Source organism: Parasteatoda tepidariorum, chromosome 8 (genome assembly GCF_043381705.1).
Source record: "Parasteatoda tepidariorum isolate YZ-2023 chromosome 8, CAS_Ptep_4.0, whole genome shotgun sequence".
Classification (NCBI taxonomy): Eukaryota; Metazoa; Arthropoda; class Arachnida; order Araneae; family Theridiidae; genus Parasteatoda; species Parasteatoda tepidariorum.
Genome location: NC_092211.1, coordinates 67,827,690 through 67,855,572, shown reverse-complemented (window position 1 = coordinate 67,855,572; position 27,883 = coordinate 67,827,690). Strand labels below are relative to the sequence as shown.

General features: G+C 26.8%; 3 protein-coding genes across 4 annotated transcripts in view; 1 reads left to right on the top strand and 2 right to left on the bottom strand.

The window, feature by feature from the left end:
* Positions 1 to 631, bottom strand: part of LOC122273752 (ribosomal protein L37A) — a gene marked incomplete in the record, with an annotated part of 5,275 nt that extends 4,644 nt beyond the window's left edge. Inside the window, 1 exon segment of the mRNA XM_071184160.1 lies at positions 393 to 631. Coding sequence (XP_071040261.1) covers positions 393 to 395 — 3 coding nt within the window.
* An 84-nt stretch (positions 632 to 715) lies between these two features.
* On the top strand, positions 716 to 8,965 carry LOC107443612 (inhibitor of growth protein 1). Its single transcript, XM_016057537.3, has 3 exons — positions 716 to 1,087; positions 3,977 to 4,180; positions 7,377 to 8,965. The coding sequence occupies exons 1-3, from the start codon at positions 913 to 915 to the stop codon at positions 7,808 to 7,810; spliced, it is 813 nt and encodes a 270-aa protein (XP_015913023.1). The 5' UTR covers positions 716 to 912; the 3' UTR covers positions 7,811 to 8,965.
* A 2,517-nt stretch (positions 8,966 to 11,482) lies between these two features.
* LOC107443611 (large proline-rich protein BAG6) overlaps positions 11,483 to 27,883 on the bottom strand; it is a 59,525-nt gene continuing 43,124 nt past the window's right edge. For both annotated transcript variants that reach the window (XM_043046875.2, XM_043046878.2), the window contains exons 20-26: positions 23,502 to 23,725; positions 21,610 to 21,718; positions 20,151 to 20,287; positions 19,178 to 19,411; positions 18,031 to 18,252; positions 14,075 to 14,182; positions 11,483 to 11,902 (exon numbers count right to left, since the gene is read on the bottom strand). In XM_043046875.2, the coding sequence (XP_042902809.1) occupies positions 11,645 to 11,902; positions 14,075 to 14,182; positions 18,031 to 18,252; positions 19,178 to 19,411; positions 20,151 to 20,287; positions 21,610 to 21,718; positions 23,502 to 23,725 (1,292 nt within the window). In that variant the 3' untranslated portion in view covers positions 11,483 to 11,644. The remainder of the gene's footprint in view (positions 11,903 to 14,074; positions 14,183 to 18,030; positions 18,253 to 19,177; positions 19,412 to 20,150; positions 20,288 to 21,609; positions 21,719 to 23,501; positions 23,726 to 27,883) is intronic.

The window sequence follows — 27,883 nt, the reverse complement described above, 5'->3', positions numbered from 1 at the left end:
ATTTAGAAACCTTGGCCATACAATGGTTAAATATAGCTAGATTACATAGTTTAATACTAAAACACAACTATTTTCACAGAAGTTTTAGTGAGAATTATAGGAATAATTTCAATAAAAGATAAAGCATTCGATTAGAGCTAAGCTGACACGTTAAATAGGTTACCCTATGGAAGAGAATCAACCGGAATATTGATAAGAATTAGCTTTATTTTACAATTATTTACATAAATTTAAAAAACTAATACAGCTTACGAAGCGTAAACAATATATTTGATCATTTTACACGTGGACATGCATAACTTAATTTTCTTATGAATGTATAGAGTTGAAACAACCTTAGTATAAATTATTGATAGAAAATTTTATAACATATAGTTGTAGATTAAACTTACCATTTTTTAATTTGAATAAAAGGTTTTTAATTTGGAGAAAAAAAGGCACCCTAAGCCTGAACAAAATTTACTGTATGCCACTTCCAAAAAATGCGATGAAAACGAGTTGGGTTGCAGTGGCAGTCAACAAAAAACTATATTTTCATTTTATTTTTTTAGAACAGAAATAAACTAAGTAAAAATTTGTAATTGACTTTATTAACAATTTTTAACATAATATTTGATTGAATTAGTTGAAATAAATTTAAAATTAAATTCTTAAAGTTCAGGTAAAGCGAATACTTGAAACTATAAACCTTCAAGAAGAAAAAAAGTTTCCTAACAGAAATAAGCAGACGGAAGCATTTCAAAAAATGCTAAATTCTGTATATTTTGTTGTTATTGCTTGGATTCAAAATGACACTGGTTACATTAAACTAATTAATATAACCTAAAGTCTTCATATTTCTAAAATTTCATATGATGGTATCTTAAAAATTATAATTTTCTCTCTTCGTTAGATAGTTTTAATTTTGTTAAAATGTTTGTTTCACAGAAATCTGAGTCTGATCCAAATAAGATGCTGAATCAAGCTGCTCTTGAAGCAATGCATTCAGCTGTATACATAGAGGATTATCTTGATTTTGTGGAAAATATTCCTGATGACATTCAAAGAAACTTAACGCAGTTACGAGAGCTTGATTTAAAATACCAAGGTAAAGATTATCTTTTTAATATCAAACTTTTTGAGGGCTGACAGTGTTTTTTATTTTTTTTATTTTCGATACTTAATTATAATCGAACATATTTTTCATAAACTGAAGGCTTAATTACATACTTGAAAATTTGAAATCATGTTAATTCCAGTCGTTTATCTTTAATTATTATATATTAGTTGTATAATGTATTTAATGTTGTTAATAAATCAACGCTTCAATAACAATATTAAAACGTTAAGTGAAAAAAATTAATTCTTGTAAACTTAGGTTTAAAGCAGTAATGTTTTAATTTGGATTATTAGTAGGAATACAAAATTATGACTTGTTAAGCATGTTTTCGTAACATTTCATTCACTTTACTTCAGAAAAAAAAAATGATTGCTAATTAATAATTGTAGTCTTATATTTATAATTTTTTGTAACTATTTTCCTTCATGTTTGGTATCATTATTAATTTGCAGCTTAGCAATTTTTATTTCAATTTCTTTTTTCTTCTTAAATTGAACCCATTTTCCACACAAATTCAAATATAAAAACCTATTTCTTTCATTTTGCAAATACTTTTATGGTAAAATTATCATTTTGCAAATACTCTTTATAACAAAGCATAATTTAATAACATGACTACAATATAAAATCAAATAAATTACTTTAATAATCGGTTTATCTTCTTTGGTAACACAACTAATAAATAAACCATATGGGATTGATACATTAATTTGCTACAAGCTAGTAAACAAATTTAATGAAATTTATTGAAGTTCTACAGCCGGTCCATTTTCTGAAAACAAAACTGTATCAATTTTTGTTGTAAGGATATGGGAGAAGCCTCAATAGATTGGCAAACCATTGATGCAATTTTCCATGCTGAACAAACTAGTATTTATAAAAATATTTATTATGCCTACATTTGAAATTCTTTTCTTCTGAATTATTTTTTTAAACCTAAGAATTGAAAGCAGAATATAATAACTATATAATGCTAGATATATTGAAGTTATACAAAAATTTTGTAAACATCATAAAAGGTAAATGTGGTAGATTACTAGAATAGTATGGATTAAAAAAAAAAAAAATTCATTTAGAGGAAAATATCTGAAAAGTGTTAGAAGACTTTAAAAAAAAACAATGGTCAGATGAAGTTTAATTACATCATAACATGAATTCATGAGAGTTATAAATTATAGAATAAAAGCTAAGCTTTCAGAAGTTACTATGAAATGTGCTATGAGGGAGGCCAAGATTCTTCATGGGTTATAGTAAGAATTGACATAGTTTAAATAAATTTTTTTTTTACTCAACTATGGTTTTCCATCAAGAATAGTCTTATGCTGTATAATTTATAAATACATTCTTGTAGTTATTATTATTTTTTTTTTAAATATCTGATATCATTCAATATTAAGGGTTTTTCCTTAGAAATAATGAGATGGGGCAATGTATTGTATTATTGTATCTAATGGCCAAGATAGACTAAAAAAAAAGAAAGAGAGAGGTAGGATAACAAGAAGTGACTAAGCATGGAAAAAAACCGGCCCGGAACTTTAAGCAGTTTAATAAACATATCTCAATTATAATAATTTAGTTTATTTGATTGCAGAGGAGTTTAAGGCACATTAAACATGTTGTTAGGATACATAAATAATGAAGAAAGACTTCTTTGTTAAGAATAATTTAGAAAAATTGATTTTTTTTTCTGTTTCTTGATCTAAATAATTTATTTTTTACTTGTTATCTAAATAAGAAATTAGGCCTTTGTCTTTAAAAATTCATGAAGGTATCGAGTTTTAATTGAAACAATTATAATTTCAATCATTCAGGTACTATTTTGTTTCATTCAGGTACTAGTTTTGTTTGAATATTTTTAATCATTTTAAGTTAGAAATATAAATGACTTCAATTATTATATTCTTTTTAATTACTAACTGTTTATTATTTTATCTGAGTTTTTGATTTATAAAATTCTGTTAATTAAAAAAAAATCCATTTTAGTGCTAAGAAATAATTGAGTAAGACTATTGCATCAAAACTAGAAATGAATTGAACGTGCGAAATTGTTTTTTTTTTTTTTTTCATTGTAACATTTCTTAGTAACTTGTAATTTAAAAAAAATTACCATTATGACAGATTTATTCTGAATTACATTTTTTATATAACTGTAAAAGAACCTGCCTTTAAGAGTAATTGATTATTTATTTTTAAAAGAAATTTTATTGTAACATTTTTTATTGAATTACAATAAAATTTCTTTGAATGCAAAATCACCATCAAAAAGATAAATACTAATTGTAATACTTTGATTTTTCTTGTCTTACATGTGATTTAAACTAATAAAGATGAATAAGAACCTAAAAATAAAAGAGTTGTGTAAAATATGAAATCTGTGTTTAATGTTCACTTTGCTGTCTCATGTAACTGTAAATAAATCTATCTATAAGAGTAATTTATAATTAATTTTTAAAAGAAATTTGTAATATTTTTTTTAAACTCTTCTTTGGGATTCTACAAAAACTCGAAAATTTCTAGGAGCCAGATCCTCAGAAATATTAAATTTACGGTTTAAATAATAAAATAGGTTAAATTTTAATGAAGTTGCTAGTAATCATTTTTTAGGTGCAACAGTTTTTAACATTTGTGGACTCTTATTTTCAATTAAATGTCCGTTTATTTCAAACGAATTACAATAATATAATTTTTTCATCTAAATTATGTTTTTTTTTTAAACAATGCAATTTATTTAATTGAATACAAGTTTAATTATTTGTCAATTGTTATCCATGTAGTTATGTGAAAACACTTCAATAAATTAATTGAATTTTTTTTTTTTAATATTACAGAAAAATAATATTTTTATCTGATTTGAAGCTATATATTCTTATTTTTTAGAAATTCTTCAAGATCTGGATAATTTCCAAAATACACTGACAAGAGATTTAGATCCTATCAGCAGAAAGAGAACTTTACTTCAAGTTCAGAGAGCTCTTATTCAAACTCAAGATTTAGGAGATAAGAAACTACAAATTGTTCAAGTAATCCAAGATATAATTGACAACAAAGGGAGACAATTAGAAATAGATCGCATGAAATTAGGTATGTTCAATGCTTACAAATTTCTGGTTATAAAATTTATAAGTGATAAAAGGATTTATGATGTTTAGGCAATGGTGTTAATAGTGAAAGCAATATTAATTTAATAGTTCTTGAAAATAATTGATTTGCAATAAAGTAAAATGACTTGTAAAAAGCTTTATTTTGGTTTTTAAAACTATTTTTCCCCCCGGACAAATTGGACTGTCAGTGAGAAGCTTTAGTCACACAGCTTTTTAATTGTAAAAAATGGTAGCTTAATTTTTAAAGTAGATTGTTATATGCAGAAGAAGTAAAGAGCTAGGTAATATACTTATTCAAGACATAATGAAAAATTTTTTTTTGTGGAACCTCTGATGTAATTCATCAGTTATCATAGTTTATAATCAATTTCAAACATAAATAGGAAGTATTTAATTAAACTTAGTTTGGATGAAAAGAAAAAATGAAACTTTAGTGAATTAATCATGAAAAAGTTAATATTATAAAACTTAAAATTTACTGTATAGTAAATCTTAAGTCATGTTTAAAACTTTAATATATATTCAAGTTTATTCAAATTGTTTGCACAACAGCAGAAAAGAAACAGAATTATTTGTAATTAAAATATTTAGAAATAAATATACTTATACAGTACAGAACCCGTTATCCGGAAATCAGAAAACCAAAAAACCGGAACGAATTTCGATAAATTTTCCCGCCATTTTNCTGTTTATTATTTTATCTGAGTTTTTGATTTATAAAATTCTTTTAATTAAAAAAAATCATTTTTTAAAAAACAATTTTAGTGCTGCTGAGAAATAATTGAGTAAGACTATTGCATCAAAACTAGGAATGAATTGAAAGTGCCAAATTTTTTTTCTCATTGCTGCTGGAATATTTCTTAGTAACTTGTAATTTAAAAAAATTACCATTATGACAGGTTTATTCTGAATTACATTTTCTAAATAACTGTAAATGAACCTGCCTTTAAGAGTAATTGATTATTTATTTTTAAGAGAAATTTTATCGTAACATTTTTTTATTGAATTACAATAAAATTTCTTTGAATGCAAAATCACCATCCAAAAGATAAATAGTACTAATTGTAATACTTTGATTTTTCTGGTCTTACATGTGATTTAAACTAATAAAGATGAATAAGAACTAAAAAATAAAGAGTGGTGTAAAATATAAAATCTGTGTTTAATGTTAACGTTGCTGTCTCATGTAACTGTAAATAAAATCTATCTCTAAGAGTAATTTATAATTAATTTTTAAAAGAAATTTGATCGTAATATTTCTTTTTACACTCTTCTTTGGGAGTCTACAAAAACTCCAAAATTTCTAAGAGCCTGATCCTTAAAAATATTAATATTTACAGTTTAAATAATAAAATAGGTTAAATTTTTTAGTAATCATTTTTTAGGTGCAACATTTTTTAACATTTGTAGACTCTTATTTTCAATTAAATGTCAGTTTATTTCAAACGAATTACAATAATATAATTTTTTCATCTAAATTATGTTTTTTTTTTTAAACAATGCAATTTATTTAATTGAATACAAGTTTAATTATTTGTCACTTGTTATCCATGTAGTTACGTAAAAACACTTTAAAACGAATTTTTTTTTTTTTTTTTTAATATCACAAAAATAATATTTTTATTTGATTTATTTATTTGATATTCTTATTTTTTAGAAATTCTTCAAGATCTGGATAATTTCCAAAATACATTGACAAGAGATTTAGATCCTATCAGCAGAAAGAGAACTTTACTTCAAGTTCAGAGAGCTCTTATTCAAACTCAAGATTTAGGAGATAAGAAACTACAAATTGTTCAAGTAATCCAAGATATAATTGATAACAAAGGGAGACAATTAGAAATAGATCGCATGAAATTAGGTATGTGCGTACTTAAAAATTTTTTCTCTTAACTTCACTAGTTATAAAATTTATAAGTGAAACAAGGATTTATGATGTTTAGGCAATGGTGTTAAGACTACTGAAGGCAATATTAATTTAATAGTTCTTGAAAAGAAATGATTTGCAATAAAGTAAAAAGCTTTATTTTGGTTTTAAAACTATTTTTTCCCTGGACAAATTGGACTGTCAGTGATTAGCTTTAGTCACACAGCTTTTTAAGTGTAAAAATTAGTAGTTTAATTTTTCAAATAGATTTTTATATGCATAAAAAATAAAGAGCTAGGCAGTATACTTATTCAAGAGTTCATAATGAAAAAATTTTTTTCTGAGGCAATTCATCAGTTATCATAGTTTATTATCAATTTCAAACAGAAATAGGAAGTATTCAACGAAACTTATTTTTGATGAAAAGGAAAAAAGAAATGTTTGAGAATTAATCATGAAAAAGTCAATATTATAAAACTTTTTAAATTTACTGTATAGTCATGTTTAAAACTTTAATATATATTAAAATTGTTCGCACAACAGCAGAAAAGAAAGAAGAAACAAAATTATTTGTAATAAATATGCTTATATAACACAGGACAAAAAATATTGAAATGAATCAATAAATTCTATATAATTTGGATGATTTTTAGTTAACATAAGCATCAATTTCTTAAAATTTTCTTCATTAAAGATGGACTTTAGAGTCAAGAGAGTTATTTGAGAAAAATATCCTGTAAATAGTTCAATTTTTCTAAAAATAAAACCACTTACAATTTTATTTACTTAGTGTCTATGAAATATAGATAGATGGCTTATAATATTTAGGAATTATTTAAATTTTCAGCAATTTAATTATTTTTAATTCGATGATAAAAGTTTAAACTTATTGCTGAAAGAAAAAAAAAAGTTTAACTTATCTTTTTTCTTCATCTCTCATACTAAGGGATGTAAATTTTATTCATCAAGTGATAAATTAATATTTTGGATTATTTATATTTTTTCTGATTCATTGTAAATTGCACAAGCTTTTTAGGTTCCTTAGAGCATTTTAATGAATAAAATAAAAAATACTCTTTAAAAAAATTTTTGAATTTTCAAAATTCTCAGAAACAGGAGGTGCAAAAAATCAATAACCTTATATTTTCCATGCCTAAAGCAGGTTTTACAAATGTGCCGAAAATCATTAAAATCTTAATTCTGTGATATTAAAAATGTTTTTATTTTTATTTTATTGATTTATTTGATGAACCCTAGCTTATTTTTCCAATCTTAACTATTATTTATGATAATCTTAATTTAAATTTAGATTTGGGACGAGAAAATGAAGCTCAGAACGACAATACAAAGAATGAACCTCCAGAAAGGCCGACCAAAAGATCTCGTCGACAACGTCACACCGATTTATCGTTACGTGATGATTCTATACATGAGCGTCAAGAGAAAGAAGTTGCTCCTGCTCCCAGTACAAGTAAAACCAAGAAAAAGAAGAAGAGAAAAACAAAAGTTGAAAAAGAGCCTGAAGCCCCCACTTTAGAGCCTCCAATAGATCCTGATGAGCCTACTTATTGCCTGTGTGATCAAGTGTCATATGGTGAAATGATAGGGTGTGACAATGAGGACTGTGAAAGAGAATGGTTTCATTTCTCGTGTGTTGGATTAACAACAAAACCCAAGGGGAAATGGTATTGTCCTACTTGTCGAGGTGACAGAAGCAATCAAATGAAACCAAAAAACTTATAATTTGTTGTTCATATTTTCTTTTAATTTTATTGTATTATTTTTACAAATTAAAGGAAAATTTCTCTAATATTTTTCAATTTTCAGGATCAAAGTTCAATATTATGTTATCATTCAAAATTAAATAATATTTTTTTCAATTACGATCACTGATAATGTATATGAAGTACTAAAAGTATTGCATAATATTATATGTTCATTATTGAAAAGAATAAAATTAATGAATAATTTTTAAAATGCTTAAATTTCACTACATATCTGAAGTATTTTTTTGTTATTTACAAGTTTAGCAATCGGTTAAAATTATGTTAGCTATTAAAAAAAAATTTCTTTTATGTTAAATTTTTCACTTGTATAAAATTCTTTTTTAAAATAATTTGTTCAGAAATGACTTTTGCATATATTTTAACGTGATTTATTTATGCTTTTATTGACATATTTAAAAGCGCCTCATAGTTCTTGCCACTATAGAGAGTCAAGTGTTAATTATTTTTTTCCTTTTAGGTGCTTAATATTATCTTTGTTATTCTGTTCTATCAGTTGTACCTGCTGTAAGCAAAAGGTTAAGTCATAATAAGCATTATTAAAAAGAGACCTTCAACACAGGTGGTTGAAAATACTGTTTTTTAAATACACTTTTTGTTAATTGTCTTATAATTTTCAGTAGTCAAATTTAAAAAGCCAAAGTGCATACAAATTATTTACAAAAATTAAAATGAAAAAGTTCAGACATTGTATATTAAAGAAGCGTTAAAAATAACTTACGATGCCAGTTAGTTTATAATATATGTTTTAAGTGCTAAGTTCGCAGGTGATGTGATTATGAAGATTTAATCTGTGACCGCAAAAATAAATTTTTTGATCGATATATTTTTGTTTAAAAAAAAAGTATTTTATATGACTTTTAATTTGACATATGTTTCATCTTAAAGATGAGCTTCTAAGCTGAAAGCAAAAATTATAAGTTATTTAACCATATGGAATAATTTGCTAACTAGCATGGAATTATGCATCATCTAATCTTTTTTTTAGATTTTATGTTTCTATAATGAAAGAAATCTTGTAAGAATTTATATATACTTTTCTGTTGTTTTTATGTAAAGTTATTGCTGATATGTCTTTGACAAAATAAAAGTTATTGAAACTTTTAAATGAAAATTGTTATCTGTGTAAATTTATTTTTGAAGATAATAAAATAAAATTAGCAGGGTCATGCATAAAGTTAGCTCATTTAAATTTCTTGATTTTTTTTTTATATAAACAATTAGTTTATTACAATGGGATAAATTTTATATAGTGTTCATAGATATTCTTCAGGCTGCTGTTTTTAGAGTTTTATTTTGTCAATTATAAGGTTTACAGTGCATTGAAAGTTTTTTTTAATTTTATTAAAAAAAAATATGAATAGAACATATGTTTCAATATAAATTAATTAGTTACACACTTGATGCTATTTAAATGACAAATTGTGGCCTTGTCTTTAAGATTCTGATCAGCAGACCCTGAATAAATATCACAATTTTATTTCTTCGATGATTAGATTGTCCCAATAAATAAGCATTAAGCATTGATGAAAGCAATTTTTAAGCATTGATGAAAGTTAAATAAATAATATTAAATTTAATCATAGTTTTGACAGCTATCATTAAATTATCATTAATCAACATTTTTTTCCAACTCTGGTCGTTCAAGTTATTTTTCTTAGTAACACAGCCTGCCTATACAAATTAAAAATAGTCTAGGCATGTCAAAAAATCTGTCAAAGTTAGGCATTATAAATGCTTATGAATTTTTGTTAAATCCTTTTTTAATTAATCTTACAGATTCTACTATTTAAACAACACGATACCAACTAGTATGGGTTAGTTTACAAAGTTTAAAGAAATAAATCAATATTAAGTCTTAAATTTTTTCTCGTTGCTAGATTTATCATTTCAAAATTATACATTCATGTTAAAAATGCTTTTTCGTTTTTTCCCACTTTTTCAATGATTTAATAATAGGTAATTAAAAAGCAAGAATTAGTAAAAAAAAATTTTTTTTTCTAATATTTTTTTTAAAAACGAAATACTTGCGTGTGGCATTATTGAACATAGTTTGAAAACAGGTGTTTGAAATCTTTTTTTTAAAAAATAAAATAGACATTAAGGGGTCCAAACTTTTGATTGCTTTCCTGGCTAAACTATTGGGACAATATTTCTCAAATTGCCACTACCCCTTATGTTTAGAGGCGACAAATCTGTTTTTTTAAAAAAAAAAAAAAAAACTATTTCAGAAAAAGTGCATTTTTGGGCCTGATTCTGTATCTTAAATTATTGTTTGCCCCAGCTAATTACGATACTTGATATCACCCTTACGAACCTTTAAGAATGAGTTATAGTACGCGAAAATCTGATCATTAGATCAAAAATTATTTAGGGTGATCCGTTTTTCATTTTGTGCACTGTACATGGTTCTGTAAATGTTAAGTTGAGAATCAGAGGTATATAAAATAAAGCAACAAGGACTTTAAAAAAAATTGTTTAATTATTATTTTTTTTTATAGATTTAAGATACTTTTTTATTCTTACTGAATATTTATTAGATTTTACTACTTAAAAGGCTTAAACCAATACAATTTAAAGAATTAACCATACTGCTTTAACTTGCTGCTTTTCATTCTGTTGAAAATGAAGAGCACTCAGTCTTATAATTTTTTTTCAGTGGCTAATGGCTATTTCAACCATTATTTCACAATATGCCCTTAAATTGTTTAGGTTCTTAATTCTGAAAATAATAATAATTTTGAAAGCTAGAGTCAGTTTAAATATATTTTTTTCGATATATTGATCTAAAATTGGTATATCTCATCCAAAAAGTCAATTCTTAAAATGTGAGGCAAGTATTTAAGCAATTCTCAAGTAAGTAATGGGACTAAAACTAAAAATATTGGTTTTTAACTGTTATGGATATTTAAGTTCTCTTTTTATTTCCAAAGTAACAAATATTTTCATATTGAAATTTTAATACGAAGCAAATTAGGATTAAAACGTTTTATATTCTACAACCAAATTTTTTCTTCTACAGTTAACACAGATTACTTTTAAATATATATACTACAGCTTTGTTAATATAGCATAAGTTTCATCAAAATTAATATTTTCACTGAGTTTAATATAAATTTTCCCCCCAACTAGATAAACAACCAAAATTTGATGTGTTTTTTGCAAATATATTTTAAATGCACATTGTTGTTTGTTTACTAAGACATAAATAGCATTAAATAATGCTGTGCATACAATCGAAGAGAATGAAGCATTATGGTGAAAGGCTACACTTTTTATGAAAAGTGAAATTTTTGAATCAAACTGTTTCTTAGTAAATGGTTTTAGATAGGTGCTTGGAAAGTTTGTTGCATCTGAGTATAGAATAATATACTATATCATCTTATTGTCTACACGGAAATCTAGGCTTTCTTACCCTAAATGCCCTCTTGAATGATTTGAAAATACACATAACAATGTAAGAACAATTTGTTTACCTAAATGATTGAATTTGTTACATTCTGAGAATAAGTAATTTGAATAAAGAACTGGACATAAAATCTACAGCAAAAAACTACGTTAAAGCAATTGTCTTTTGCAAATCAGAAATTTAGTTAAACATTTTATAAAAAATGTAAACATGCTATGAAAATATTTATCACATACTAACATTTTATTAGGGAACTAATAAATATTCAAACATCACAAGTCACAGATAATAAACAAAATCAAAACATGTTCACTTATATGCAATACATAAATAATTTTAAAATGAATATAATTCACATGTATTCCCATAAAAGAAAAAGAGGAATTAAATGTTATAGTATTTTTCAGAGTTAGGAAATTTGTCGGAGCAATAGTCCAAGTCGCGCTGCAATCTTTCTTGAATTGCATGCTTCATATGTTCATTAAATGAAGATTGCAATGATGGATCTTTAGAAACATCTGCCTTCACTTCTTCCATACTAGTTCGTGGTTTGACATCAGCACTTGATATGGCTTGAAGAAGCATATCGGACAATGCGCTTTGAGAATGTTCCAATAGTGCCGGAGTATCATTGGACATTATCTTGAAAAACAAAGATAGCAATACTTATTTACACGCATTATTACAACAATACGTATTAACATGAATGCATTACAAATTTTCTTTTTTTAATTTTTAAGAAAAATATTGTATACAGGGTATCTGCTACGTTTTAGATTTTCAAATTCATGACATATCATGATTTTCCAAGACTAATTCCAAGAATTTTTCATGACTTAACGAAGTTACTATTTATTCCGACAAAAACGCAAAAATAAATTTAAAAAAGCATTATAATAACATTAATTGAAATGATAGGTATAACCAAAACTGTTATACTCTGCATCTTCATATTTATAGATTTTAAATTTAAAAAACAGAGTAAAGAAAGAGTTAAAACAATAATATAGCTGAAAAAAATACAAAAGCAAAAATTTTTCTTCTTCTGCAGAATTATATTCTAAAGATACTTTCTTGTTCATCAGAAAGGAAAGAAATACTCCTGATTTTTCTGTTCTCATTTCAGAATAAAAAAAAACTCAGCAAAGACTAGTTTGCTTCAACTATAATTTTAAATTTATAAAATTAAAAAAAATAATAAAAATTCTTACATCACAGAAGTCTAAAAGATAATTCGCTCTAGAAATGATGTTTTTTTTCTTCATTTTTTGAAAGAACACCATAATTTTTTAAGAACATGATAAAATCATTTTATATTCTAATAAAATATGATTGAGTGGTAATTTTATTAGGAATTTAGATATTTGGAACAAGATGAAATTGGGGGAGGGGATTCCATTTTAAAACTTAGATTTTTCGGAGACTTTCCATGATTTTTTTAAAAAAATAGTAAAAATCATGACATTTCATGATACGCTTTGTTCAATACTGAAATTCATGACTTTCCAAGTGTGCGGATACCCTATGTATAACTGAATTTCAAATATTTGAAATAGAAAATTTGAAGCAGAAAAGTTTTAATTTTTTTTAGTTAAAATTTTTGTCATATAGTTAACACAAACACATTTGTTAACCCAAAAACTTAGAAACTTAAAACAATTTTATCAAATTTAAATAATCCATTAGATATTGACATATATTCAATAGCAAAACTTATAAAAGGTACATATTATACAGACATTATAAAACTATATTATTTAAGTGATAAAGAAATTATATACACTAAACCTGACTAGTTAATATTTAGCACTTTATTATTTTATATTATATTTTTTATTAAGTTATATCAATTGGTTTAGCAACATTAATGGAAGATAATCAAATTCTAATTGTAACAATAATTTATTTTTTGAAAGATTGGGAAAAAGTATGTTTTAATGTTTGATTTTATCATAATTACAGTGTAAATCAGGTTTGTAATCAATAATCTGAGATAGGTGTTTGCGACTTAATATTGATGAACTTAATATAGAACAGGGGTAACAGTTGCGAAAATTCTCATAACTGGGATTTTTATAATTAAAAGGGGCTTTTAGCTATGTTTTTAGGCAAATAAAAATATTTAATATGATCTTAATAATCTAAAAATTGTTTAACTAATGAATATATATGTATTAAATTGTAGAGAGTAGTTTGCAATTAATTATGATTATGAAATGAAAATTAAATAAAACTTTATTTGTCACAGCTTTTGCCTAATTTAGAGTTTTTTTTAACCCATTTATTTTTTTGATATAAATTTATGATTTTGATTAAATTATATCAAAGAAAAAAAATAGCCCAACTAAAATACTAGTTTTTCTTCTGTTTCATAGACAGTGCAACAGAAACAAGAAAAAGGATTATTTTTCGCCACCAAAAATGATTCGGTTAAAAATTAAGTTCCGGAATTTTTTTTACTCACAACTTCGGAAATTTTATCTTGTTTGACCTCTTTCAGTGTTAGATTTTTAAAAAGATAAAAATTAGTCAAAAGACCGAAAATTTTTATATCTGTGTGTGACACACAAAACAAGAGACCAAATTACAAATTGAGAAAGAAGAAGCGCATTTTTTAATGACTTACTTCAGAGTGAATCTAACTACTTGTGGCAGCAACTTACCTTTTTACTAAGAAAAAGGATTTAACGTAGTATCTTTGATTATCCTGGGCCTTTGGTGTCAAATAATGCAGGCTCAACTTTACAGTATATATATACATTATTAATCTAGAGAAAAATGTTACAAGCTCTTAACAGATAACTTTTTACTCACCTTTCTACGTTTGGAAGGCATGCCACTTAAGTAGGCATTACTAAATGGTGCTTGAGGAGCTTGTCTTCGTTGACGTTGGACATCTCTTGCAATAATTGGTACCCAATCCTGTAAAATAGTTTATTTTGATTATCATAAGGGACAAGTCACAAAATAAAAATTATATAAATTAGATTCTACAGTATTTTCATAGGCTGCCTAAATTGAATAGTCAAAATTAAAATCTTTTTGTAGTTATACAGTGGTTCAAAGATATGTAATCGGGCAAAAAGAAGAAAAAAAATTAATATACGGTGAAAAATCATAAAAAAGTGGAATATTGTGGAAGAATTCTATGTCTGTAATAATTAAACATATATGGTAGTTACTAATTTAAAAAAATATTTAAACACAATTAAAATATTGTAAACATAACTGAAAAATATTGCAGATTTAAAAATTTGCATACTAGTAATTTTAGGAAGAAAAAAAGTACCTATGTGCAGGCTGTACTCACAAAAAGTATGGCCGAAATTTATTATTATTATTGTAATTTCATATTAATAAATAATCTGATATTGGTTGCTCTTTCAGAATAATTTTTGCTTGCAAACATTATTTTTAAACATATCAATACTGATTGGGAAACTTTTTTTGCAAAACTCACAGAAAATGAAATCACCATATAGTAGTCTTTCTCCCAGAAATTACTGTAAGAGTTAATTCAATATATTATAAAGGAATCGAAGGAAATAAAAATAAAAATATGACCACTGAAGCCGACGTCTTCAGGGGGTACCGGCCCCGGTGACCATAAAACAAAACCATTTCAATTGAGGGAGAAGCAAATGCCTAAATTAACTCCCTCAGTACCCCAATGGTTTTGTATAAAGAACCATTTTGTATAAAGAATAGTTTTGTATAAAGAACCATAGTCAGAAAGTAGAAAAGCGGAAATCCAAGAATGAATATATATATATATATACACACACAAATTTGACAAAAAGAGTGAGATCTTTAAACTTGTAAACCATGTGATAATAAATCCTGATGATTAGTTTTAAAATTGTATGAATATATAAATATTAATCACATGCCTTAATTTTAAATTGAGAGAATATGAATCCCGATATGAGGCTTTTAAATCACGCGAATATGAAAATCTATACAGAATTTTAAAATATGCAGAAATACAAATCATGATGCATAATTTCTAGAGCACGTAAAGACGAATCACGATGCATAATTTTCAAATCGCGCAAATACAAATCACAATGTCTAATTTTTAAAGCACGTTTAAGTACGAAAATCGATGTTTGATTTTACAACCGCGAAAACGTATCAAATCATAGAATTTTAAGCTCGCATGAATACGAATCGCTACATAGGGTTTTAAAAGCGCGTAAATACAAATCGCTATATTGGATTTCATATAAATACGAAAATCGATGTTTCATATTACAACCGCAAAAACGTATTACGACATAGAATTTTAAGCTCGCATGAATACGAATCACTACATAGGGTTTTAAAAAGCGTAAATACAAATTACTATATTGGATAGGATTTCGTATAAATACGAAAAGCGATGTTTGAAATTAAAACCGCAAAAACGAGTCACGACATAGGATTTTAAGCTCGCGTGAATACAAATCGCTACTTAGGGTTTTAAAAGCGCGTAAATACAAATCGCTATATTGGATTTTTAAATCTCGTAAATAAGAATCGCAATGTACGATATTTAAATCTCCTGAATAAGACTCGCAACGTCCAACTTTTAAATCAGGCAAATACGAGAAGCGATGTTTGATAATAAAATTGAAAATCTTATTTTCTGTGAAGAGAAAATAGTTAAAATAAGTAAAAATACGGAAGGGTTAGCAGCTAGGATGTAGTTTGAATTTTTTGTTTATCTTTGAAAATCGTAAATAAATATGATTATTTTATTTTAACGATTGAATTTTCAAAAAAAAAAAAAAAAAAAAAAAAAAAAAAAAAAAAAAAAAGAAAAAAANAAAACGAAACATTTAGAGAATTAAGAGTTTTTGATAAAAAGGCTGAAATTCGAAAGGCAAAAGCGAAAAAATCTCATCCCTGTATAAAGGTCAAACAGTTTTATCCCAAGGAAATGATTTTTTGAGAAAGTTCAGAGGGAGGACTTCAATGCTTTCGTTCCGTGGAAAATTAAATTCCTCATAAAATATTTTAACTTGTTCAAAAAAATTTCCGCGGAAATTAGCGGGAAAAAGGGAAAAATCTAAAAAAAAGCGGAAATCCGCGGAAGAATCTCATCTCTGTGTATAGAAGTCCAGGAAAAAAACATGAAATACAAATAACCAATTTAGAAAAGAAACTCAAACAAAATCATCAGAAAATAAAAACTCACTTAACCAGGTCAAACAGCGATTTCACAAGCAAGCCGAATGAAAAGGAAACACTAAAAACTAAAGAAAACAACTCCCTCTATTACAATGCGCAGATAGAAAATAAAAGAAGCCAAGAAAAAGATACGTAACAAATTAATGCAAATCTTGAAAATGAACAAAAAAAAAACTTGACTTCTTTTATTTTCTATCTGCGCATTGTAATAGAGGGAGTTGTTTTCTTTAGTTTTTCCTTTTCATTCGGCTTGCTTGTGAAATCGCTGTTTGACCTGGTTAAGTGAGTTTTTATTTTCTGATGATTTTGTATGAGTTTCTTTTCTAAATTGGTTATTTGTATTTCATGTTTTTTTCCTGGACTTCTATACAAAACCATCGGGGTACTGAGGGAGTTAATTTAGGCATTTGCTTCTCCCTCAATCGAAATGGTTTTGTTTTATGGCTACCGGGGCCGGTACCCCCTGAAGACGTCGGCTTCAGTGGTCATATATTTTTTTTATTTTCTTCGTTTCCTTTATTGCTACTTTTTTAGAAATTTTTGCTGCTCTTTAGCGCTTTTTTTTCAAAGAAGTTTTATCTATTTGGAATTTAAAATTTTCTTTTGTTTTCTTTTAGTATTCAATATTTTATGGCTTTTTAAGTCATGATTATAATAAAAATACTTATTTTTTTGAAAATTTTAAATCTTAAAGTTTTTTTTCCTCATTAATATAAAAATAGTAAATTGGCATGAGGGAAAAATAAGAAAGTAAAAAAACCGAAAATGAGAAAACCAAAGTAGTGAAAAATTTTTTGCCAACGACATTTATATACTAACTTACATATCACCCAACGATGGCCAAACACATAGCTCTGTTTACAGGGCCTTGATGACCATGGTAGGAATACCATGTAATTTTGATCTGGTCAGATGACATGGGTTGCGCCTGAGCTTGCATTCCTGTCTCTAGACTTCCATATAACAACCAACTGCAGAACTTACAGTCGAGGCAGATTTAACGTTTAAGCACACTGACAGCCTGGATCAAACTCAAAACCCCTAGCTCTTCACCTATGGTAAGAGCAATGTCTTAATAGACTGCTCAATGACCAAACTAACACTTTCCAAACTGTCTGAGAGTAACTGGTCTTTTTACCTTCCCAAACAGTGCATTAAATACACAAAAATCTCTTGCTTTATTTGGTTTCCTAGCATTCACTTTTGAGGAGGCTGTCAATGAACAACTAGTTGATTTTTAATTTTGTGACATAATGAAGTTAACTTTGTGATCGAGCCTAAAGCCAAAATGTAAACATTTATTTCAACATTGTAAGAAATTTAAACAAATACTGGTTTTGAAGAGTACTTGTTTCTCTGCAAGAAAGGCTTGCTACGTAACAGAACCAGTTGAACTTTTTTCTTGGCTTTCAATAACAAAAGCTGAGACAAAGAGAAACAGTCAAGCTCAATCCAATTACAGTGGTCTATTCCTTCAACTTAATTATTTTATATTTTAAGAATTGAAATTGAAAAATACAAACTTTACCTTGCTATATTTGAAATAAAAAATGAACTTAAACTGGAAATTTCTTTTAAAAAAATAAGTAACAAGTTACTTGTGGTATAGAGCTGGCCCATGAATCAGGCCGGATCGAAACCAGATTGACACCGGTAGGGCGGCTGTCATTATTTCGATTATTTCCTCTCAGTAAAGCAGTGGTTTGTTCAGCAATGCGAGCAAATGCTGCCAGAGCTGGAGCTGCTCCATCTTCTGAACCTTCTGTAAAAGCACCCCTTGGAAGATTTCTATTTGAAAAAATATCTCCGGTTGATTCAACCTGCAAAACAGATCATCAAGAGAAAAATATATAAATGTGAATGTAGTTTAAAACTCATCTTTACAAATTAGGTAAAATTAACTGTTAATTACATTGTGAAAGTTTCTATTAATTTCTATAGTTTGGATAAAAATGAGCAAATTCAGTCAAAAATTTTCTTTTCAACATCTCAGAAACTTTTTTTTTTACATACACGAAAGATAAATTATAATTTGCATATGTTTAATTATAAGAAAAGGGATGCACAACCCTTTTAGGATAGTGAGCCTAATGTAAACTAGAAGGGTAAATAGGATAGGGAATTAACATAAAGTAATAGTAAAAAATGCAAGCTGTATTTAGGACTAGGATCATTACTTAAACAGAAAAATAAAATTCTCTGACTTCTCCAGATTTTTCAGATATGCGTTTAAGAAACTTCAGTCTAACATCGCAGAATGTACTGACAGTGTCATGGTCAAAATATACGGTGAATCACAAAAAATTAATATATGTAATTTATATTGTATATTTTATTTAAATTAAAAAATATAACACCACAATACAAGAAAAAATTGGCATTAAAGACAATAGAAATATTATATAAAAGAGAAAAAAATATTTAAAAAAAAATCACATGGTGTCCCACTTAACCAAAACAGGAAACTATTATTTTAATTTTGCAATTATGGAGTCAATTGCAGAAACTATGAAATACCCCTATTTAATTTTGTACTCCTGTTAAATTTTATATATTGCACTCAATATCTAAATTCGAACATCATAATAACACCACATTAAAAATATCTGAATTAGAAAAATTATGCTAAAGGAGTAAAAAATAACTAAATGCGGCTGACCTATCACCAAACAATGCAAAATTACAATGGAATCGTCACGAATTGAGTGCTTCGAAAAAAGTGAGAGTTCGAATTCAAAAACATACATTTACATGGTTGCCAAATGTGAATTCTCTTTGTGGTGGCCTTTCACTGCTTTCAGCTTTCTTCTCATCTTTTTTCTTATTAGCATCAGTACTACTAGAAGGAGCCGGTTCAGAACTATCACTGGATGTAGACATAGCATTTCTCGAACCAGATGTAAGTCTATAGAGTGAAGAGAAGATAAGCACTCGCACTACAGACTGATAAGCAGGATCAACCAACTGGGATAAAGGTTCCTAGAAAAATAATTTGCAATTAAATAATTTTTCTAAATAATAACTACCACGTTAGATTATTTTAAAATATAGAATATATAAAATTTGTTATAAAGATATCTGAAAAATCAAATAGTTCTCTAAAAGAAAAATTATTTTCAGTAGCCTGCAATGAAGCATGAAATGTATGAAAATATTTAGCTCATTTTAACTATGAAATTAATTTTTGTAATGCATATTTACTGTTAATAATCATGATTTTGATTTGATGTTTATCCTAATCACAAGCATTTATGTAAGTCTATCACAATAATCACAAGCATAATGCATTTTTCATGTTTTTTAAAATGTAGAATTCGCACAATTGATACCAAGTAATATACACATACATAATAGATTTTAGCAGTTATTTAAAATTTTATTATTTTCAATGGGGTTTAATTTCTTTTATAAAATGCTAGAAAAACAAAAGCAATAGTATTATATTTAATTAACTACTGTGTACGATTGAAACTGTAATGTAATCCTAAAGCAGAAGGAAATATGAAGTTAAGTAAAGCTAAGAATTTGAAATCTGGTGTTAGAAAGGTGAAGAAAAGCCGAAACTAGTTTTTTTTTTTTTTTAAATAATTTATTTTAAAGTTTATTTTTAAAGAGTCCATATTACTGAATAATACATTAAAAAATAATCTATAAAAATAAATGCAAACTGAGGAATTTCTTTGTATAGTATATTAACAGATTGTATCGTATATCTTACCAGTTGTCTTCTTAATACACGCTCAAGAGCAATTACATCAAGATTCGAATATCTTGAATTTAATTGAAGGAATTTCTCAAAGAGTTCTCTACAAGTTCTAGCAACATGTTGTCCATACGTTGTGCCAGAAGGTATGTCTACAAATTAGAAATATAAACTACTTAAAATATTATTAAATGCTTAATAACTTTTAAAAAGACTTATTTCTTTTGGAAAAATTAAATCAATATACAATATAAATTTATAATTAAATCAAAAATAATTATAGTAAGTATAACACTTAATTCTAACATAGCACATAGCATACTTTTATAAGCTAATTTTACTAGTTAAAAATGATATATTTATACATTTATATTGATGCACAGTAACCATACTTCCTAAATTTTGATTATTAAAAATATTTCTTTTGTGAACACGAAGAATGCTTGGTTCTACACAAAAAATTTAATTATTTTATTTTAAACAGTTTAAATTTAATTATAACAATTTAAAATGTTTCAGGGATGTGATTGACAAAAACACAAAAAAGAGGAAGTTTATAACTGTAGCATTAAACGTGCAAAAAAAAAAAAAAAATGATATGAATTCAATAGCCAATCGGATAATGATTACATTATNCTCCCCAAAAGTTTTTGGAACATGGTCGGAAATTTTAAAAAGTCTTTCATCCCTGAAAAGATGAGAGTAGTGGAGTAGGAGACTGCATTGTTTTACCAAAGTCAACCACTGTAACCCCAGCCAGCAGATTGACATGTGAAGAAAGGTTTATTGGGGGATTCAATACTTTCGCTCCGCGGGAGAAAAATTTTTTCTACAAAATATCATTTACTGCATAAAAATTTTTTACGCGAGGAAATTTATGAAAAAAGAGCGGAAGATATGGAAAAAAGCGGAAATCAGCGGATCCGCGGAAGAATCACATCCCTGAATGTTTGATAAAAAAAATAATACAGGAGCATGGCATAAAGTCAATTTAATAAAAACAAAAACTAAATTTAGTGTAATTTTTATTTTTATGAAATACCTAAAAATTCAGATAGCATATATTTTGAGCCCTTAAATTAAAATTTTAAACTACATAAATATAAATGTTGAACGAAAAAAAAAAAGGTTTGAAATTAAAATGGAAAGGAATAAGGATTTAAAAATATATATATCTCATTTTTTTTAGTTCTCAAAACAATGTACTAATCAAAAATCGGGAAAATAATTAAAAAAAAAAAGTTTTGATGTATGGGAGCCAGAAAGTAAAAATACAGGGAATTAATCATAATCCATATCTTAACTGAATAATTAAAGGATTGAAACTGTAAAAAAAAAATTGTTTCAAAACATTTTTCTTTTGATTGAAAGACAAAATTTCGAAAGAATTTTTAACAAATTCATAAATAATAATGTGACAAACAAGAATTAATACATTTAAATACATATAACACATGATTATATATCTTCTTACCAGAACGACCAAGCAATGCATCGAATACTTTGTGAATATTCTCCCGTATAAGTGCTTTAAAAGCTGTAACATAGCTTGCACATTCATTCTCAGCAACTTCTGCTTGCAGCTAAATAAAATAACATTCAAATAAAAAAATTGTGCAACTCAGTTTAAATAATTTTTAAATTTTATAACAGCTAAATGCATACCTGCTAACTGCTGAAGATTTTACTTTTACATTTAATGTTATAGAAATTTTTTTTCCATTTATACTTGATTCTTGCATAACAAATTTAATTGAAATTTATTTTAACAACCATTCCATTTGAAGAGTTTGAATGTACAATGCGCAAAAAAAGAACTACCCTAAATAACTTTTGATCTAATGATTGGATTTTCACTTACTAAAATTCATTCTTAATGGTTCGAGGGTGAGGGGACCTCATATATGCTAATTAATTAGTGCAGAGGATATTTTAAGTCAGGAAATCGGAAAAAACCCTACTTTCTCTAAATAAACATCCTCCTTTTTCGACGGATTCAGATTTCTTATCCCCGAAATAAAGGAGATAGTAACAATCTGGGAAACATGGTTCTAATAGTTTGGTTTGATGAGCAGTTCAAAGTTTGGACCTGCTAATGTTAAATTTTTTGCACAATCTGGGAAATATGGTCCTAATGGTTTGGTGAGCAGTTCAAAGTTTGGACCTGTTAATGTTAATTTAACTTTTTGCATATTTCGTCGTCTCGAGAATTCCTTAATCGAACTGAAACATTTTTGTACACAATCATTTATTATTATTTTATTTAATGATAGACGAAATTTTTTTTTAATTATAAGGCTTACAAATTTTTACATTATTTTAAAGAATGTAATCTTCTTTGTCAAAATGCAAAATCTAAATGAAATTGGTCAAATAGTTCCTGAGAAATCAAATTTTAAAGAAGTTGTATGTTTAAAATTAGATTTCTTGGGAATTTATTTATTTATTTAACCAATTGTATTTAAATCTTGCATTTTGACACATAAAAAAATATTTTTTAGAATGATGTAAAAATTTATATACCTTGCAATTAAGAAATTCCTTTGTCTATTTTAAATAAAATAAATCTTTGAACAAATTTTATAATTTAATGCAAAAAATTTTCAGTTAGTCAAAAAATTCCCGAGATGTTGCAAACTATGCAAAAAGTAAAATAAACATTACAAGGTTCAAGCTTTGGACCACTTCCCTAACCAAAGTATTAGGACTCTATTTCCTATATTATTAGAACTGTATTTTAAGGGTTAGGAATCCAAATCTGTCAAAAGCAGGGCATTATCATGTCTGATTTTGAAACTTAAAATATCATCTGCACTAATTAATTAGCTTATTTGAGGTCACCCACTCAAACCATTAAGATTGAGTTCCAGCGGAGAAAATCCAATCATTAGATGAAAATTCAAGTTTTTTTTTCTTATTTTTTTTTACGAGCTGAAAATTAGGCCGAATAGCAATTTTTAATATAATTTTTACTTTTGAAACTTTATTAAAGTCAATACAAGATATTTTTTAAATATCTATTGAAAGTTATTATTCAAAAGTGTCTTCAATTTATTTTTGTGAAAAATATAGATTCAACGTTTGCCTATATTCAGTTATTAAGGAATAACATCCTTAAAAAGAAAACAGATCATATTGTACACTTTTGCTATTTTGATGATTAAAGATGCTTTTGAAATTACACATCACATATTTTCATCTAGGAGTATAATAGTCTCGAAGGATAAGCTTTTGATGGGCTTTAAGATTCAAGTTTTTTAGTTGATAGTTAACTAAGAGCAGAAAATAATTTAAAATTTAGTACAAGTATGATTTTAAAATAAAAAGTTGCAGAGAAGGTAATAAAATAATAAGATGCAAACTTACCAAGAAATTCAACATTTTCAATTCTTCATTAGCTAAAATTGCTTGCACAACTGCATCATAATCAGAAGGCTGTGGATTCTCAGTTTTAAACACATTTTCACGCAAATAATTCTGCAGGGGAATTCGAATTCTGGTGATGGATTCAAAATCACCAGATCCAATGTCTACAACATCTTGAAATGTTAACTTGCTAGCCAGGAAACAGAAGAAACTGCCAAGCAAATCTGTCAAATATAATTGGAAAAAAAAATTAATTCCAAAGAAAAAAAAATTATGTACATAATTCAAACAATTTATTTTGAACATTCAACATTAAATGGTAAAATAAAATCAAAACATACTATAATTGATTGTTACCCTTTTTCTTTAAATACTTTTTTTTTACCATGAATATTTCAGGAATTGCATTGTAATTTGTGAAATCAAAAACACTATTGTATTTCAAATTTTCACATAAAAATTCTTTATGTACAATCGGCAAGAATAAAATCTTGTTGCCCTTACTAGGATGAAAAAAGCGCTTCAAACTAAAGAAAATACAGGGATTACTTTTGAAGCAGATGTCCTTTAGTAGGGCAACTGCGCTGCAGATTATTCGAACATCTGCCGATTATTTTTCATCACGGATTTAAAAATACGTACACTCCTAAAATATTACTGAGAGGTAAAACAGTAAAATCATTTTTAATTTCTAAACTTACTTAATCACTATTTCTTACATTTGCCAATCTGTAGATAAGTAAGCTAAAGCAAAGTCTTCAAAAAATTAAAATTAATTAATAATTAAAAATAAAATTAATTAAAAATAATTTAAAATAAAATTAATTAAAAAATTTTAAAAGAAAAAAATTAAATTCGTAATTTTTAAAAATCTTAGCATATTCCTCAGTCTTAATATATTGTATAGGGATTTCAGTTTTTTAAATTTCAATTAATATTCATTAAAAAGTGTATAAATTAGGGGTGCACAACCTGCAACCCGCGGGCCAAATGCGGCCCTTCGATTACTGAAGTGCGGCCCGTGAGAGCTTCTAAGCACAATAAAAAAAATTTAAAAAATGGTAATTTTTAATCGCACTTTTAAGTCATCACGTTTAACGCGCTTTCATTAAGCCGATTTTATCGTAAATATAAATGATTTTTTTAAACAGTTATTTCCGCTTTTCTACGTGATTTCGAAAATCCCGAATTTTTATTACGACGAGAGTTTCAGATCGGCCATTTAAATAATCACTTTTTGGTGAATTTTATTTGTGACGATTTCATCTTAAATCTAAGTGATTTTTTATCTTTTTTTTTTGGCAATTCTTTCTTTTTTCCGGAAGTTATTGCTATGCGTTCCCACGTATCATAAAAAATTCCAAGTATTCAATTACGACATGCAAATTTTAAATCGTGCATTTGACACGCTTTATTCGTGCTGAGTTCAGCATAAATATAGGTAATTTTCCCCCCAATTATTTCTATATTCACATGATTTTGACGATCCCGTTATTTAACTATGATGTTATTACGACACGTGATTGTTAATTGCACAATTAAATAATCACTTTTTGAGATGGTATTTCGGTGCAGTTTTATCGTAAATCCTAGTTATTTTTCCTTCGTTTTTTTCCGCAACGAATGTGATTTGAACGAATGTGGTAATGAATTGTGATTTGGTCAAAAACCCAAATATTCAGCAAAAAAAAAGAAGAAAAAAAAAAATCGACTGAATGCCGTACACTTGGGGCCAAATAGCAAAATCTTTTAGCAGCATAGCAACACTGAAACTAAAATTTCAATGCTCAGAATAATATTTCCTGGAAAAACGTATTCATAAATTAACTCTAAAAAATAAGGCCAATTAAGAACGTTTTTGAAAATGTCGAAAAGCGAAACAGAGAACATAAAAATCAATCTTAATTTTGGAAAGAAAATTTTAAAGCTGAACATCTCAGTTTTCCAATTACCAGAAAAAGCCAAGAAAAAAGAATTAAGTCAACAGAAATGCTATTAAAAATTACTGCATTATAATAAAAACGTCTAAAAATTTTTTATTTTATTTAAAGAAAATAAAAAGTTAGAAAAATGTTATTAATTTTTTAAATGAAAATCTTATGCTGAAAATCGCAATTTAAAATTTTCTCATTGCCATAATTTTAGAAGAAGAAAAATTGGTATAAAATAACTTTTATTAGTAACTTAATTTTTAAAAAAATGCCGAGTCATAATGAAAATGCCTAAAATTGAAAAACAGAATTTTTTTTTTCTTCTTAGTTCCAGAAACAAAACTTTAATACTGAAAATCAGGCTTTTCTATGCTACTGGGTTATTTATATTACAGTACAGGGAAAGAGTGATAATAAATTAATACTATGAGACGTTCTGTTAAAATGCTGGGTTATAATAAAAAACAGCAAAAAATGGAAAAAAATCCTTCTGAATTTTCAAAGTATCGAAAAAATGACATAATTGACTTGTCTGATTATAATTTTTTTTTTTAAAAAAAAGTAATATCTATAAAAATTCCAAAATAAAAAAAAACTTAGAAAAATACATTTCTAAAAAATATTCTGCCGAATATTTGACTGATCATTCAACCAACTGAATTTTTCACAGAAGGGCCAAATACTCGTTACATCCCTAATTTAAATGCAATGTTATTGCAACTTGAGAAATTCATAAAATGGCGGAAAACGTGAATTTTTAAACTGCTCACTGTTTGTAGTTTAGATTTCAATTTTTTGTTGCTTAAGTGATCTTTTTCGATAAAAAAAAGGAAAATGTTTACGATATAAAAAATCTAATAATTAATAAAATAAAATAATAAAGTACATTACAAAATAAGCATTGAATTTTATTTTGAACTATCACAGTTTTGTTTTTATTTTAGGCTTTTGTTTAAAACCTATAAATTTTCTTCAATTAAAATATTTAATTTGAATTTATATTACTTAATTACGACTAAACTTTTTCCTACTTTCATTCTGTGGGCATTGCAGTTTTTTTTTATTTATTAGAATTTATGAGGCGTATCCAAAAAATAAGTTTCTCTATTTTTTTTTAAACAAAAGAACTCATACTTTCAGGAACATATTTTTTGGCAACAAGTACAGCAATGTTTAAGCTATTTTTCAACATAGCAACATAAAATTGAGACACTTGTATCATGGGTTCAACTTTTGTATCCCTCTGTCGTAAAACTCTGCCGCCTGTGAATGGAACCACGTTGTGAAACAGTAAGCGCTGACCGTTACTGTGAAACACTGCTGAAATTGCGACGTGCCATTCAAAACAAGAGGCGTGGAATGCTTACTGCAGGTGTTGTGCTCCTCCATGACAATGCTCTTTTACATACGGCTCGACGCACAGCAGCTGTTTTGACGAAATTTAGCTGGGAGCTGTTTGATCATCCACCTACAGCCCTGATCTTGCTCCGAACGTTTTTCATGTCTTTTTGCACCTCAAAAAATTCCTGTCCTCCGGTGAGCGTTTTGGCAACGACAAAGAGCTGAAGACGTCTGTCACACTCTGGTTCCATTTACAGATGGCAGAGTTCTACGACAGAGTGATACAAAAGTTGATCCCACGATACGACAAGGGTCTCAATTCTGGTGGTGGCTATGTTGAAAAATAGCTGAAGCATTGCTGTACTTGTTGTCAATAAATATGCTCCTGAAAGTACGAGCTCTTTTTTTAAAAAAAAAATAAGGAAACTTATTTTCTGGATGTGCCTCGTAATTCTAAAATGAATTTTCGTATTGCATGATATGATAAAAAACATTTCTTTTCTTTAACGTTTATTTATTTTGATAAATCTATTGTTCATATGATAAAAATAGCAATTTTTTTTGTAAAAAAAAAGTATAAATTTTTTATATTTTTGAATGAATTCTAAAAATAGAACACCTTTAATTTTTTACAAATATATTACTAAGTTTATTGATGAAAAAATAGAATGCTAATGTTTAAATAAACATTACTACATTTGTCATTAACCTCTTAACTGCCGAGTAAAATTTATGTGATTCACTCCCCAGTGCCACCGTTTTTCGCTCAAGTGAACTTTCTTACGCGGTGTTTTGGTGGGGTAAAATGATGCACGTGTTGCAATTTAAAAACAGTTTACTTTTACAAGACAAGAAAAAGGAAAGAAAGAAAATACAAAATTTAAATTAAATAATAAAAATACAATATAAAAGATGTTAAAACTTAGCTGTTGTATGATAAATCCTGAAACATGGTTGTATGGCAAACACTTTTCCATAAACCAACATCACATTCATTGCACTGATAGCGGGATTCACGACGAATTTTTTTCTTGAACAAACAGCACATTTTCGCGATGCATTTGAAGACGTTGATGGAAAGAATAAAAAGCACCAAATACACACGGGAAA

Coding starts and splice junctions, on each gene's coding strand:
- LOC107443612 (XM_016057537.3), top strand. CDS start 913: ATGTTTGTTTCACAGAAATCTGAGTCTGATCCAAATAAGATGCTGAAT. Junction 1,088..3,976: donor GCTTGATTTAAAATACCAAG/GTAAAGATTATC, acceptor CTTATTTTTTAG/AAATTCTTCAAGATCTGGAT. Junction 4,181..7,376: donor AATAGATCGCATGAAATTAG/GTATGTTCAATG, acceptor ATTTAAATTTAG/ATTTGGGACGAGAAAATGAA.